We start from the raw sequence: 15,682 nt of genomic DNA on the forward strand, positions 1-15,682 counted from the left end.
ATTTGCATATATACCCTTCCAGAATAGATAGATACATAGATAATAGAGATTTTTAGAACAATTAAACTGAGAGAAAACAAAAGACTTATTTTTACCCCAAGGTGTTTTTAAAAGAACGAGTGGTGCAATGTGGTTCATATTTTCTCTAACTGGACAGCTTTGTTCTCAACAGCAAACACGAAGAACATGTAGAATTATTTATATTACAAAGAATTGTTTGATTAAGGGATCAGCCACATTGGTTTGATACAATAGATATGGAACTGTGCTTTGCCATGAACCTCATGCCATGTGTGCTGTTGATCCCAGAACAAAGCTGGGCGGCTTGTCTATTTTTCTTTGGTGGAGGAGCGCCATAGTAGATTGAGTGGATTAGGAGTGTGGTGTTAGTTTTGTATCAAAGAGGGCAGGACCTGGAGTCTTTTTAGGATATGGACAAGGATATAAAGAATTTCTGAGTCAGAACAGACAGATCAAGTCACGAAACATTCGTAACTTAGCTGAGGCACACGTTAAAGATGATGCTGACTGGGATGGTACAGATACCATCACACTAAAGATGCTGCTAACTCTGAAGACCTCACATGCACTTATCCATACTTTTGTAATACATCACGACCCTCCTGCCAAATTCTGTAGAAGTGACCACTAAGATGATTACCATGAAAAACACTAAATGTTCAATAAACAATGACATATTTTTTGAGGTTTCTGAAAAGGAAAGTGTTAGATCTTGGACAGCTGCTAAACATTTCCTCCACTTATGAAATCCGACTATTTTACTTTGGTGAAACTGAGTTTTCTTATCTGTAAAATGAGGCTAATATAATGCTTCATTCACAAAGCTGTAAACATTATATAATTTATTTATTCATAATTTTCTGTTAATTGTTGTGCTAGGCAAACAATTTACAATGGAGAGCAGGACAGATACAATCTCTATTCTAACAGAATTTGCCTTCTGGGCAAAAATGGAGACAAAAAAGCAATGATAAAGTGTGTTTTGTGGTTTTCAGTTTATGGGTCTTACATACCTTTTAATTAATTTGAATCCTAAATAATTTTTGATGCTACTATAATAAGAATTTGTTTTTTATTCCTTTTTCAATAGTTCATTGCTTGTATATATGCATTAGTTATCTATTTCTACAAAACAAATCACCTCCAAAATTCGTGGCTTCAAATAATATTCGTTTAGTATCTCATAGTTTCTGTGGATCAGCAATTTAGATAGGACACAGTGAGGGTGGCATGTGTCTACCTCCCTATATGTGGGGCATCAGCTGGAAGACTGAGAGGCTGAAATCTCTGATAGCTTAACTGCAGCTGGAGGATACACTTCCAAGGTGACTCACATGGTTGACAAGGCAGTGCTGACAAATTGGTTCCCCTTCACTTGGGCCCCTCCACAGGACTGCTTGAGTATCCTTATGACAAGGTGCCTGGTGTCCCCCACCCCCAGACAAAGTGGTCCAAAAGAATAAAGCAGAAACAGCAATGCTTATTATGACCTAGTCTCAGAAGTCATACACTGTCACTTCTACCACATTCTATTCATTAGAAGCACATTATTATGATCAGCCCATGTTCAAGGAAAGGAAATCAGAATCTTTTAAAGGGAAGAGTGTCAATCTGTGGAGTGAAGAGTATTCAGTCTTTCACCATTAAGTATGACGTTAGTTGTGGATACCCTTTTTAAGGTTTTATCCCTTCTATTTCTACTTTGCTTAATGTTTTTATCATGAATGAGTGTTGCGTTTTGTGAAATTCTTTCTCAGCTTCTATTAAAATAATCATATGATTTTTCTTCTTTATTAATATGGTGAATTCTCTTGATTGATTTTCAGATGTTAAACCAATTTGGCATTCCTGGGATAACCCCTACTTAGCCATAATATGTTATTCTTATTTTTTTAATCCAATTTATTAATATTTTGTTAAAGATTTTTTCATCTATATTCATGAGAGATATTGGTCTGTGGTTTCCTTTTCTTTTAATAGTTTTGGCATTAGGATAGGTTTGCCCTTATAATCTGATTTTGGAATTATTTTTTTCTTCTATGTTTTCTGCAAGTGTTTGTGTAGGACTGGTATTCTTTTTTTCCTTAAATGTTTAATAGAATTCATTGATTAAGCCATCTAGACATGGAATTTTATTTATTGGAAAGTTTTTAATTATGAATTCAATTTCTCTCATTGATATAGGACTATTCAAGTTTTCTAATTCTTCTTGAGTCATTTTTAAAAATTTATGTCTTTCAAGGAATTTGTCTATTTCTTTTGTTATGTTTATTGAAGTAAAGTTATTTATAATATTTTTATTAATCTTTTAGTGTCTGTAGGATCTGTAGTTAAGTCCCTTTAATTATTCACAATAATATGTCTTCTTTTTTCTTGATCAGTCTAGCTAGAGGTATATCAATTTTACTGATATTTCCCAATAACCAGATTTTGTTGTCATTGATTTGTTTCCTATTATTTGTCTATTTTTCTTCCTCATTGATTTCCATTCCTAATCTTTTATCATTTTCTTTCTTCTATGTATATTTAATCAGCTTTTTTTCTAGCTTTTTAAGGTAGAATCTTAAACAATTGATTTTGATCTTACTTCCTTTCTACTATAAGAAATAAAACTATAAATTTCTCTCTAAGCACTCTTTTCAGTGCATGTGACAATTTTTGCTATATTTTGTTTCCATTTTCATTCAATTTAGAATCTTTTCTAATCTTTCACATGAGTTCTTTAATCTGTGACTTATTCGGAAGTATATTGTTTAGTTTCCAAAAATTTGAAGACTTTCCAGATGTCTTTCTGGTTTTTTTATTTTAATTCTGTTGTGATCAGAGAACATACTCTGTACAATTTCAAATTTTTGTGAAGTTTATTAATACTTGTTTTATGGCCCAGCATGGGGTCGATCTCAGTGAAGGATCCATGTGCAATAGAAAAGAATGTGAATTCTGGTATTCCTGAGTGTAGCCTTCGCTAAATGTCAATTAGGTCAAGTTAGTTGATAGTGTGGTTCACATCTTCTATATCCTTATTGATTTTTTGGTCTACTTTTCTACCAATTACTAAGAGAGGAATATTTACACCTCCAACAATAATATCATCATACCCTTTTATGATTCTTAAATGTCCCTCTTTGTCTCTAGTAAAACCCTTTGTCTTAAAATCTGTAATGTCTTATATTAATAAATCTACTCCAGTTTTCTTATGCTTACTGTTTGCATCTTGTACTTTTTCTATACATTTACTTACAATCTATTTGTCGTTGTATTTAAGGTATGTCTTTCTAGGCAGCAAATAGTTGGGTCTTTTTTTTCTTTGTTAAGCCTGACAATCACTGACTTTTGATGGGAGTATTTGGTGCATTTACATTTAATGTTAATATTTAAATATTTGGATTTGGGTCTGCCATTTTGCTATTTAGTTTCTTTATAATCATCTCTGTTTTATTTCTCTGTTCCTCCTTTCCTGTCTTCTTTTGTATTGAAAATATTTCATTAGTATTTTAACAAAATATTTTATATTTTAGCACCCCGTTGGCTTTCTAGCTATATTTTGTTGCATTGTTTTTCAGTAGTTGCACTAAAAATTGTAACATTTACCTTTAACTCATCAAAATTTACATAAATTAAATATTCCATTATGTCAAGTAAAAAAGGATGGGAATATTGCATTGGTAATAATCCCATTTAGTTCCCTCCATTCTTTGTGGTGGTGTTGTAATATATTATGTATATGTTATAATATGTATATGTTATAAACCCACCAATGTGGTGTCATAATTTTTATTTAAACATGTATGTCTTTTAAAGAAATTAAAACAAGTAATATATATACACATACTTTTAAATATTAAAAAATATATATTATATATAATATGTGTAATATGTATATTATATATATATATAATTTTTCCCCTGTATTCCGATTTTTATCTTTGGTTTTGTAATATGTTAGCTCTGATTTTCTTTGTAATTATTCTATTTGGAGTTTGTTAAGTTTTAAGATCTGTAAATTAATGTTTTTCATCAAATTCAAGAATTTTTCAACAGTTATGGCTTCAAACATTTTTTCCATCCCCTTAGCTCTCCCCTCTCTTTCTGGGACTCCAATTACTTATATGTCAGAATGTTTAATCTTATCTCATAGGTCTTTAAGATTTTGTTCATTTTTCTTCATCTTCTTCATTTTATTCTCTAGTCCTCAAACTGGATAATTTTCATGGACCTGTTTCAAGTTTACTGATTCTTTCTTCTGCCACCTCAAATTTACTATTGAATCCATCCAGTGAAATTTTCATTTCAATTATTGTACTTTTTGAGTCTAGAATTTCCATTTTGTTCATTCTTTAGTTTCCGTTTCTCTATTAATATTCCCTCAGGTAACTTGTAATACTATATTTTCCCTTTCTGAACTGTTTGAAGTTGAAGTCGTTGTCTGTTAAATCCAGTATCTAAGCCTATGTAAGGAAAGTTTCTAGTGACTTTTTTTAGGATGGGTCACATTTTCCTGTTTCTTTTCATGCCTAATAGTTTTTGGTTGAAAATTGGACATGAGGATATAGTACATTATACTGACTCTGGAATTTGTTTTTCTGAGAATTGTTGGTGTTTCGTTACAGTAGGTACTTACTTTGCTGGTACTCAAACTTCAAAATATGTCTCCCTCACAGTGTGCAGCAGCTGATGTCTTTGCTCAGTGTTTTTTGCTTCTAGCTGCTCCTTTTTCAACCTGGCCCCCTGGAGATTTTCCCTGCACCTGTGTAGTTTAGTAGACAGCCAAGGATTTTGGCAGAGAGTAACTCAGATTTGAAAGCTAACTCTCTCTGTGATTGGCTTGTTTCCAAGCTTTCCTCCAAATTTCCATTTGTTCCCCAGCTGTCAATTTTGCCCTTTGACAGCCCCAGCAGTCTGAGCTGTATGTGAGTTGGGGAACACCGTCTGTCAAAGTTGCAGCAAACTCACGTATCTCACCGGGAACAATTCTGTCTTACAAGGGTGCATCTCTCACTTCTCTCTGTTTTTGCCCCTGGCTCCCTGCCTCTCTCACGCTCTTGCGTAGTTAGTGGTCCGCCAAGGAACTCGGCGGACTTTATATTCAGATTTTGCATCTTTGCTCTTTTGTAGTTCTCTCTTGCTTCCAAAATTTCCCCCTTAAATTCTCAGCTGTTCCACAGCTCTGAATTCTGACACCTGCCATCTCAAGTCATTATGGCTGCAGTTTTCCCCGACCAGAGCTGGGGGTAGTGGGTAGGGAGCACACTCAAGCGAAGAAGCCACGTATTCATATGCTTAGCTAATGCTACCAGTGTGCAGTTTCTCCCTGCCTTTGGGCATTTTCTAGTAACTTCAAACTAGTTGTTTTAAATAATTTTATATAGGGCTTATCATTTTTATTTGTGGGAGAAATCATTCAGTTTCTTTGTACTGCCATTATTGGTATGAGCATTTTTATTGCCTTTTAATACATTTTGCCCAAATGCTTTCCATGCTAACAAAAGGTGTCACAAGAGCTCCTCCTAGAAGCCTCTGCTCACCGTCAGGCTGAGTAACCCACCCCTGCTTTGAGCTCCCCCGGAAGCCTGTGTGTAATTTCTTCAGAGCCCATATTCCGTATTTATGTCTACATCCCAGGGCCAGCCCAGAGCTTTGCACATTGTAATCATCGACTAAATATTTATGGAAGCAAGGAAGAAAAAAGGGAGGAAAAGAAGGAAGGAAAAAAAGAATGGGAAGAAAAAAGGAAAGGAAGGAGACAGGCAGACAGATATGGATGCCCCACCCTGATGTGAACATGATGGTAACTGCAGGGAGAAAGAGGGGGAAACGAAGTGAAAGGTGGAGATGAGGGCTGCCCAAGAGAGCATTGTTATTCTCACAATCTCATTGTTTTCTAGTCGTACTGCGCTCCCTTTTAGAGCCTTGATTTGAAAACCAGAGTCCAACATGCTCAGGAATTATCATCGAGGCATTTCCGATGCAAACCTGTATGTTCAATACAGAAGTTGGACCTTGAAGCTAATCCTTTGTAGCCACCCTGATGATTAGTGACGTGAATAGGACCTAACTAGTTTTATGGGAATTAGGCAGCACTCAGTTTTAAATAAGTTACTATAAACTTGTTTGTGCCCAACTTGTTTTTGAAACTTAAAAGAACAACTAACATTTGTTCAGTTCCCTCTTATGAGCCTGGCACAGTGACTGATACTAGGCTGAACATCTGTGATGTAGTATGTCATTTAATTTTCATAAAAACCTAACGAGAAGCATATTATATCTGCATTTTTGAAATACAGAAACAGGCTCAGAGAAGTTAGCTAGCATGCTCAAAATCCTGCCGCTCAGAGGTCGGGGACTGGAGTTCGAACACAATATCTGACTATAAACATCCACTGTTTCTTTTCAGAAATGATTCAGTTTGCATTTAAGTTAAATGGTTAAAACTAAAAAAGCTGTGAACTCAAAGGGCCTCCTGGCATGTCAGGGGGGTGGAGTTTTTGCGTGGGAACAAAAGCTGGAACCTATTCAAAGAGTTTTAATTGTGGGTTCCTGTAATGATGATCCCTATGAGGTTGAGGCTTCAGGCTCAATTAGCAGTAAATGAGGCTTTCTGGAATGAACTTGGTGTGTTTCACAGAGCTTGCATGTGCTACTCTGCATTACATCCCCGCACACATATACACACCCCTTAAACTTAAAATTTACTGTTGTGCTTGCTAAAAATTCAGATTTCAAAGTGCCATCCAAAGAAATTCTTTTCCACTTGATCTGGGCTGGGGTCTTTGTAACAAGCACCCTAGGTGATTCTAACATACTGGGTCCAAGCCAGCCATTGAGACTCTGGCAGCCCACCTGGTCTGAGTAGCAAAGACTTGCCCAGCCTTTTCCTGTTTGAAGTTCAAATACTTGAAAGTCGGTGCACAAGAAGATAAAAGAATAGTCTCAAAGCCCCAAGAAAATTTAGCAAAGTCTCAATCATCAGCCATATGTTATTACTTTCATGGGTTATTAAAATTGCCTATGTATGTTGTAAACATTTTTAAGGTATTGTAGTTACTTTTTTTAATTTCACCTTACCTCTTTTATCCTACTTTGTTCATAAAGCTGAATGAAGTATATACACACAATCTGTGAGTTAATACATGCCAAGCTTGATGTCTTCCCCCTATAAAAGTAGAACCAAGGGAGGAAAAGAAATGAAAGTAGGACTAGGATTCTAAACAGATTTTGTAGCACTTCATTTCTGCTTTCTTAAATACCTTTCCTTTGGTCTTTATCTCCTCTTTGGCAGCATCCCAGGACACTGATGACTTCTCCCAGGTCATATCTGTCTTGACCATCTTTCCCCACCTAGCTCAGGAAGCTTTCCTCCCTTCTATCTTTCCAGGAATCTCACCTTATTTTCCATATTCTTTTTGGTTAACTGGTTATAAGGTGTTTTCCCCAGCTACACCCTGTCTAAACTTGCAGCTCCCCGTGACTCACTCTCTTCTTAATTGCTTCTACTGTATTTGTTCCATTGCGTGTGTTAAGTGTTGTCACCATTCACTTGACTACATATCTGTTCTCATCATAGTTGTCAGGCATATGGTATCATGGGAAAGGCATTTTGTATTGGGATTTAGTCTTAGATCTATTTCTGACAATGCTGTTTATTTTCTCAATAATACATGATAGTATGGATCCTCCACTGATCGCATTCCTACGGCAGGATTAGGCAGAAACGTCCTCAATAAATCCTTACTTGATTGAAGAATAATCACTGAAAGAAATGCAGGTTGATTGGTACCAGTGAGGGTCTTGGCAGGAAGAGAAGCAAATAAATGCCATTCTGGACGATGGGAAGACTGAGTCCATTGTGGAGTAGGCAAAATAAATGATGGTAGGGTTGTGTGTCCTGGGATAACAGGGAACCCACAGGCTTCCTTTTTCAGATTGAAGAAGCAGAAGATTCTCGTGCTGCAGACAGCAATCTTCGAGCAGGGGTCCTGGTGGAGACTCAGAGGGGAGCAGAGGTGGGCGGGAGGGCACTCCGGGCATGTTCCTCTTGAGAAAGCTCCTGAGGGAATTCTGACACAGTCTGTGGGCTGGGGGCCATTGTTCAGTGCTTGGGATATAGTAGGTGTTTAATAAACATTGATTGACTATCAGACTGGCTCAGAGAAATCAGGTAGCCCAGCACAGGTTGGTACTTTCCACACGTCTGAGAAGTGATATTGTCCCTCCTCAGCAGTGGGAGGAAGCTGGGCAGAAAGGCTGAGTGTGGTGCAAAGTTGTTACTTTGGTTTTTCTTTTATGAAAAAAGGAAAGAAAGGAAAAAGAGTTCCTAACACGTCACATCCATCTGTGTTACGATCAAAAGCAGCAAGACATCTCACAACAAAATATGTTGTATAATTGGATTACTATTATTGTGTGTTAGCTATTGCTGTGTAAAGAAATAACCTCCAAAACTTTGTGGCTGGGAACAACATGTGATTATTATTGCTTTTGAGTCCACACAGGTCAGTGAGGTGGTTCTTTCTGGATATCTCAGCTGGCACATTCATGCATCTCTGGTTGGCCATGGGTTGGGTGGGCAGCCCTGCTGACCTGGGATGAACTCTCTTGCACATTTGGGGGTTGGCTGGCTTGAGGCTGGCCTTGGCTTGGATGACTGGTTCTCCTCCACGTGGTCTCTCATCCTAGAGACCAGGCGAGACCGGGCTTGCTTACAAGGCAGTATCAGGATTGCAAGAGAGCGAGCAGAAGTACACAAGTTCTCTTGAGGCCTAGACTCGGACCTGGCACATTCTGTTAGCTGAAGCAAGTTCCAAAGCTAGCCCAGATTTAAAAGATGGGGAAACAGACAACATCTCTTGGTGGGTGAGACTGCAAAGTGACCTTGCAGAGAATATGGGTAGAGCGAGGAGTGAAGAAATGCAGCACAGCTATTTGTACAATCATGACCCATACTACTGACCCTGAGCTGTACGCTGTTTCTGTCCTTGGTCAACGCTGATTCTACTCTTTTGGAAGGAAGGAGCATGTCTGGTTTTTGGAGCTTTGGAGCAGTTAATGCATGCAATATGCAAATAAATAAGGGTAAACTTTTCCAGATTGTACTAAGCAATAGGTCTACATGGCATCAGAGGGTAGTGGTCCCTGTTTATTTTTGTGATTCAAGTGTTTTCTTTTAAGTCTTGAAATACAATTTATTAACTGTAAAGGTTCCCTTTTATTTCTTCGTTGAATTCAGCAGGAAGCTTACTATGAAATGTTCTTTGCAGGCTGACTGTCACACTGGAGTCCTTCACTGTCTCTTGATCTAAAATAGTCTGCTTTCTGAAGCTGCGAAGGACAGATTAGAGCAAGAATATAATTTTACATAGTCAAAGAATATGTGTTTCTCTTATAATGCAATGTTTCAAGACTTTATTCCCTCTCTGGGATTTTTCCTTTTTTTTAAATCTTCATCTCTAAACTAGAATTAACCTCCTTGATTAGGGTTTTTGCAACCCAATGCTTCCTCTGTGTTCCAGAACTCTGAGTGGCCTACATTTTTCCATCTTTAATAAACAGTCTTGCCCTTGAATGAAACACTGCTTCTTACATGTCAGTATTATTCACTCACTCGCTCATATTAAAGAATGCCTGCCCTCTTGTGTCCATAGAGGTTGCTACAATAAGAGTGAATTAGCAAGTTCATCATGCCGGCAGGCAGTACAGCATCCCACCCTGTGGGGATTTTCTACCAGAGAGCTGGCTCAAGGCTGCCAAGTATGGTTGTACAGTTTGAACACTGCAAAACAACCCCAGCCCAAAAGATGAATGAATGGTCATTGAAATCCATCCCACACTTTGCTTGACAAGCCCTGTATCCGATGTCCAGGCTGTATCTTCCCAGAAGGGTTGCCCATTAAAATTTCATTCAAGGATGCTATCCATTCATCAAACGTTGGACCACCTGCAGTGTGCAACGTTCTTTCATTTATACAAACCTCTGTCTAGGTTGATGGCAGACTTGTGGAGGCTCATTATGCATTAGTTGAACACTGCTGTCATCGTGTAACTTTCCTACTCAGAAATTTCCAGAAATTAGAATTGGACTGTCAGAGCTGAATGACATCACTTAGTCCCAGGTTATCAGAGGAAGGGAATAAGAAACAGAGAGGCAAATGAGAATTCCCAAAGTCATTCGTGGCAGTGCAGGGAAGTAAAATGCAGGCCCCCTGACTCCCATTGCATGCTCTGAACTCATAATTATCTTTAGCTTCAGATCATCTCTGTATTTGACCCTACCTTATCAATCCCTACCAGGCCTAGAGTGGATGCACAATAGCTTGTTTGTTGAGTGAATGAGTGAATGACTATCCACCTGTATCTTCTAATGTTTCTTTGCTCCTGCCTCGCAAAGCTTCCACCTGCCTATGCTACATCTTTCCTGCTAGTATACCTTTGTTATGTTATCATTCCTACTTTTAATGCTCACTGCTCTCTACCTGGTCAATGCATATACAAGTTGCAAGACTCAGTTCCAGCTCCACTTCCTCTATGAAGCTCTCCTCCTCCAACTTTCATTAACCTAGAAGAGGGAGAGCCATGAAGGCTGAGCCTAGTTGTTCAGACTTCATGGAAAGTCTGAAAAGTGACCAGATCAAGGACCTGCATTCTAGGCCCAAGTGTGCCAGGAGCTGGCTGCATCATCTCGGTTAGATGCCCTCACCTCTCTGAGCCTCATCTTGCTCTTCCCAATCACGAAAGCATAGGACGACATGGGTGTTGTTCAACGCGTGACATGCATAGTGCTGGTGAGGTGCTATTAGGTGGTTAGTGCACAAGTATTTTTTGCATGTTAGTAGAATCGTATTTGTTTTAATGTGTTTCATGGAGGAAAAGAACCCCAAAACATTAAAGCCACAACTCCTTGGATATTGTTGTATGTGACAAGGCTAAATATTTTAAGTTTGAAGACAGTTAATTCAACAAAAAATAGTAAGCAAATAATAGTACAAGTAGTAATTAGATGCGGCAAAAATAATAAAATGGTATTAAAATGGTGAAAGTTTGCAAAGCACCAGAGGAGCTCATTACTCAGGTCCCTTCTGACTCTCCCTGGGGCCCGTCTGATGGTTCTTTAGCACTGCCAGTCTGTCTATCACTGTTAGTTACCAATGAAATATATCCTCTCATTGTTACAGCTGTGTCTGATAATCCTTGATCTCTGCCACACTCATCGCAGCATAAACACAAAGCAGGCTTTTGAAAAAGACTTGTGGTTAGGGCCAGCCCAGTGGTGTAATGGTTAAGTTCATGCACTCTGCTTTGGTGGCCCAGGGTTTGCAGGTTTAGATCCTGGGCATGGGCCTACACACAGCTCATCAAGCCATGCCATGGTGGCATCCTACATATAAAGTAGAGGAAGATTGGCATAGGTGTTAGCTCAGGGGTAATCTTCCTCAAGCAAAAAGAGGAAGATTGACAACAGATCTTACCTCAGAGCCAATCTTCCTCACCAAAAGTAAAGAAATCAAAACTTAAAAAAATAAAAAAGACTTGTAGCTTCATTGATTTTCAAGTGTTGACTCCAACATTTATAAAAAGCGTAGACCCAGAGTGTCAATATCCTAGTATCAGAATCATGTTCATTATAAATGTAGATTTTTTTTCTATTTATAAAAATGATGTAAACTCATCATGTAAAACTTGGAGAATACAGAAAAGTAGAAAGAGAAGGAAAAAGGCATCCATATTCTTACTGTCCAGCAATGAATTCTGCTAATCTCCCTCCCTAATTAAAAGGTCTGCAAAATCCTAGCAAGTGGGGATCTGTTTCTGTTCATCATTTTGGAAAATGGGAACAGTCCTGATTTAATTTATTTTTGTCATCCCAAATCATAAAATCAAAAAATTTCAATAGAGAACCCAGGGATGGAAGACCTGGCCCCTTCCTAAGCAGCAGCTGAGTAACTGCCACAAAGGTGAGGCAGAGCTGGGAGCAGCTACTACAGGTCAAGGACGATAATAACTGCTATTCTTTGCAAAATGCATTGTGTATGTAAAGCTCTGTGCTAATGATGGTTCAGTATTCTGTGTATTCACATGCCGATTTATATATTTGTCTTTCCTGCAGGGTTTTTGGAGTCTCTGGATGACTTTTACATTCTTAGCAGTGGGTTGATATTGCTGCAGACCACAAACAGTGTGTATAATAAGACCCTGCTGAAGCTTGTGGTACCCCAGTCTCTCCTAGCCTGGCAAAGAGTCCGTGTGGCCAATATGATGGCAAATGGTGGCAGGGAGTGGGCAGAGATCTTTTCAAAATACAACTCTGGTAAGTGGCCCCACAGAGCAACTTTTAAGCACGTGCATCTGTTTAGATTTCGAGTTAGCCAGTAAAGCCATACTCATGCCCTGCTCACGTTTCCTGCTATTTCAGGCACCTATAACAATCAGTACATGATCTTGGACCTGAAGAAGGTAAACGTGAGGCACAGCCTTGACAAAGGCACTCTGTACATTGTGGAGCAAATTCCCACATATGTAGAATTTTCTGAACAAACTGATGTTCTACGGAAAGGTACTTTCTTCGTGCTGGAAGTCTGGAAGTCTGAGGAGTATGTGTGCGTGCGTATATGGTGGGGAATGTGTGGTGTGTGAGTGTATGATGGGGACTATGTAGTGGGGAAGAAGGAATGGGATTCCCCTTGCTAGTTACACTGGGAAAGAATTAGCAGGTTCAGCACAACGTGTAAAACGTGCACCTCAAAGTCTTATGTGACAGTGTCTAGATTGGGACAAAGCCAGGCACTGACCATCTTATGACTTCTCATGGCTCTAATATTACCTTCTCTCCTGGGTTCCTGAGTAAACCTTTTATAGTTCAATTCAGCAAATATTTCTGGGAGTGCTACTGTGGCCCAGGGACTGGAAAAGCACAGATACAGGACAAAACCTCTGACCTTTAGGAGCTCACAGTCTAGTAAGACACGTAAAGCAGCCATTGGAACCCAGAAAGTGAAGAGCGGGAATAAGTTCTGGTGTCCCAAGCCCGGTGTGAAACTAACGAGGGCGCCACTGTCAGTGGGAGGGGTCAGAGAAGGCAGTTCTGGAGGGCGAGGACATAGCGCAGACATTGGAAGCCCAGGTTTTGGAGTCACCCTGCCTTGATTTGAATCTCTGTTCCTCACAATCTCGGGCAAATTATCCACTCTCTCTAAGCCTCACTTTCTTCATCTGTAAAACTCGACAGTAATGGTACAGGTCCACAGTCACTTATTTATAATTTTGAAATCTCAAAATTCTAAAACCAGAAGTTGTTTGTTTGTTTTGTCCTAGCTCACTTGGTAGCAAAATCTAACCTTATCTGAACTCGTTTGGTAGCAAAAACTAACTTGAACTGTCTACTTATGGTCTTTATTTCCTCTCCTCTAGGGAGACTGTTTATACATTAGGCCCCAGAAATATCAATACCTTTGATTATGAATTGCTCCCCACAGAGACTGCAATATTGTATATAATATACAGACTCTATTGCTGTTCTAAAATTTGAAAAACCCTGAATTCTGAAACACATCTGCCCCCCAAGAGTTTTTGGATGTTGGAGTGTGGACCTTTACAATTTCACAGGGTTGTCATGAGAGTTAATTGAGATAATTCTTGAAAGTCTTGAGCACTATTATCTTGCGTCAAACATAGTGCCCGGCACACAGAGTCCTCACTGAGTATTTGTTCAATAAACGAAGCTGAAGATGATGCCTGAGGGGAGGTTTAAAGGCTAAAAAGGGACTCACCAGTCTGACCTGGGGACAACGTCAAATAAGTGGAGGCACGCAGACTGTGGCGTGATTGAGAAACTATTAGCTCAAGACGGCTAGAGAGACTGTGAAGAGGAAGGTGGGTAGTGAGGGAAGAATATTAGCCTTGTGTGTCCTGCTCAGCAGTTTCGCCTTCATACTTTAGAGAATCGGAGGTTTTGAAAAGGGAGACTGGACTGGAGGTGAGAGAGAGGAAGGAAACCGTCGCAGTAGAGCGGCTGATAGATCCGTAGGGACAGAGCCAGCATAGGGTGTAGACCTCAGGGGTCAGGGCCTGGTCCTCGGTTTCCCAGGTCCTCAGATTGATTTTGTAATGACACTCAGAGTGAGCCAGCTCAGCGGGAATGGCTCACGCCAACTAAATGTACCTAAGGTGCGTAACACAGAATTAATTACGGTGGGAAGTTCACTTGCCAAGCAGATCAGATACTACCAGGCAGCGGACCCACCTCCTCCTCTTGTAGGAAAATCTACCTGAGAAATCACATCCTCAGGTGGTTACTTGGTTAGCATGGCAGTTCGAAGCTGAGGACCCAGTTGTCTGTCCTTAAAGCCTGGTCCACACCCCTCCTAAGAGCCTGATAATAATAGCATGTCCCAGGAGGGAGATGCTGGTGAAAGTGGACAGATTATCCAAGGCCTTTTCTTCTTCGGACAGTCGCTGGTTATGGAATGGTGGGTTCAGGTTCTTTGCAATCCCACTCCTAGATCCCATGAAGAAAACTCCTCTGAGACTTAAAGAAGCTGATGCTGATCCATCTGTAGTTTTTTCACCAGAGGGAAGAACAGAGTGTTAAATTCACTGTTTACTGTATTTAGACACTTCTGGGCCTTTTATTTATGATCTCTTGTTTGATCTTCATAGCATACTTCCAAATAAGTAGTATAGTTACCATTTTACCGTAAGGAAAGAAAGGCTCAGAAAGAAACATGTGATTTGCCCAAATAATTGTGATATCATATAGCCATTAAAAAAAAAAGTCCTGCAAACCCCCTGACATTTGGAAGCCACTGCGGTATGTTGATGGAAGCGCTTGGTGTTTTAGTCAGAAGGAAGGTATGTGACCTCTCTGAACCTCTGTTTCTTCCTTTGTAAGGAGGGATGGTAATACTTATACATCGTCAGGTTGTTGTGAGACTATACAAGATACTCTATTTGAAATGCTTTTGTAAATCATGAAGATTTATGAAAATGTGAATTTGTTTAAAGCAGCCATTTTTTATTATTCATTTGTGCTGTTCACATGAAGATAACAGTTAATATTTATCTAGGGGCCAGCCCCATGGCTGAGTGGTTAAGTTCGTGCGCTGCACTGTGGCGGCCCAGGGTTTCACCGGTTCAAATCCTGGGTGCCGACATGGCACTGCTCATCAGGCCATGCTGAAGTGGTGTCCCACATGCCACAACTAGAAGGACCCACAACTAAAAATATACAACCATGTACCAGGGAGCTTTGGGGAGAAAAAGGAAAAAAATATTTTTTAAATTAAAAAAAATTTATCTAATGCTTACCAAGAATTAGACCCCATTATAAGCATTCTATCTGTTTGAACTCATTTAATGCTCACAACAATCCTTATGAAAGATAAGTACTATCATTGTTTACTTTCATAGGTGAAGAAACTGAGGCACGGAGAGGTTAAGTAATTCGCCTAGGGTCACATACTTAATTATGGCAGAACTAGGCTTCAGACCCAGGCCCTCTAACCCCCAAGTCTATGTAACCTAGATATATTGTAGCCATAAATGTGATTTTAGCCTGTAATTCCAGTGTTGTCTTTATCTCAGTTCTGCCTGACGCTGGCTGTGTGTCCCAGAATCAGCAAAGTTGGAAGTCTTGTCATTTGTTCTGTCTCAATAACCTCACCCCTGAGTA

At 39.4% G+C, this 15,682-nt stretch overlaps 1 protein-coding gene across 2 annotated transcripts in view; it reads left to right on the top strand.

Moving 5' to 3' along the window:
- PLBD1 (phospholipase B domain containing 1) overlaps window positions 1-15,682 on the top strand; it is a 50,317-nt gene that overhangs the window by 30,553 nt on the left and 4,082 nt on the right. Inside the window, exons 7-8 of one of the 2 annotated variants that reach the window (XM_046640769.1) lie at window positions 12,122-12,322; window positions 12,428-12,568. In XM_046640769.1, coding sequence (XP_046496725.1) covers window positions 12,122-12,322; window positions 12,428-12,568 — 342 coding nt within the window. The remainder of the gene's footprint in view (window positions 1-12,121; window positions 12,323-12,427; window positions 12,569-15,682) is intronic. The other variant, XM_046640777.1, reaches the window with a different exon arrangement.

The sequence above is a fragment of the Equus quagga genome, chromosome 1 (assembly GCF_021613505.1).
Source record: "Equus quagga isolate Etosha38 chromosome 1, UCLA_HA_Equagga_1.0, whole genome shotgun sequence".
Taxonomy (NCBI): Eukaryota; Metazoa; Chordata; class Mammalia; order Perissodactyla; family Equidae; genus Equus; species Equus quagga.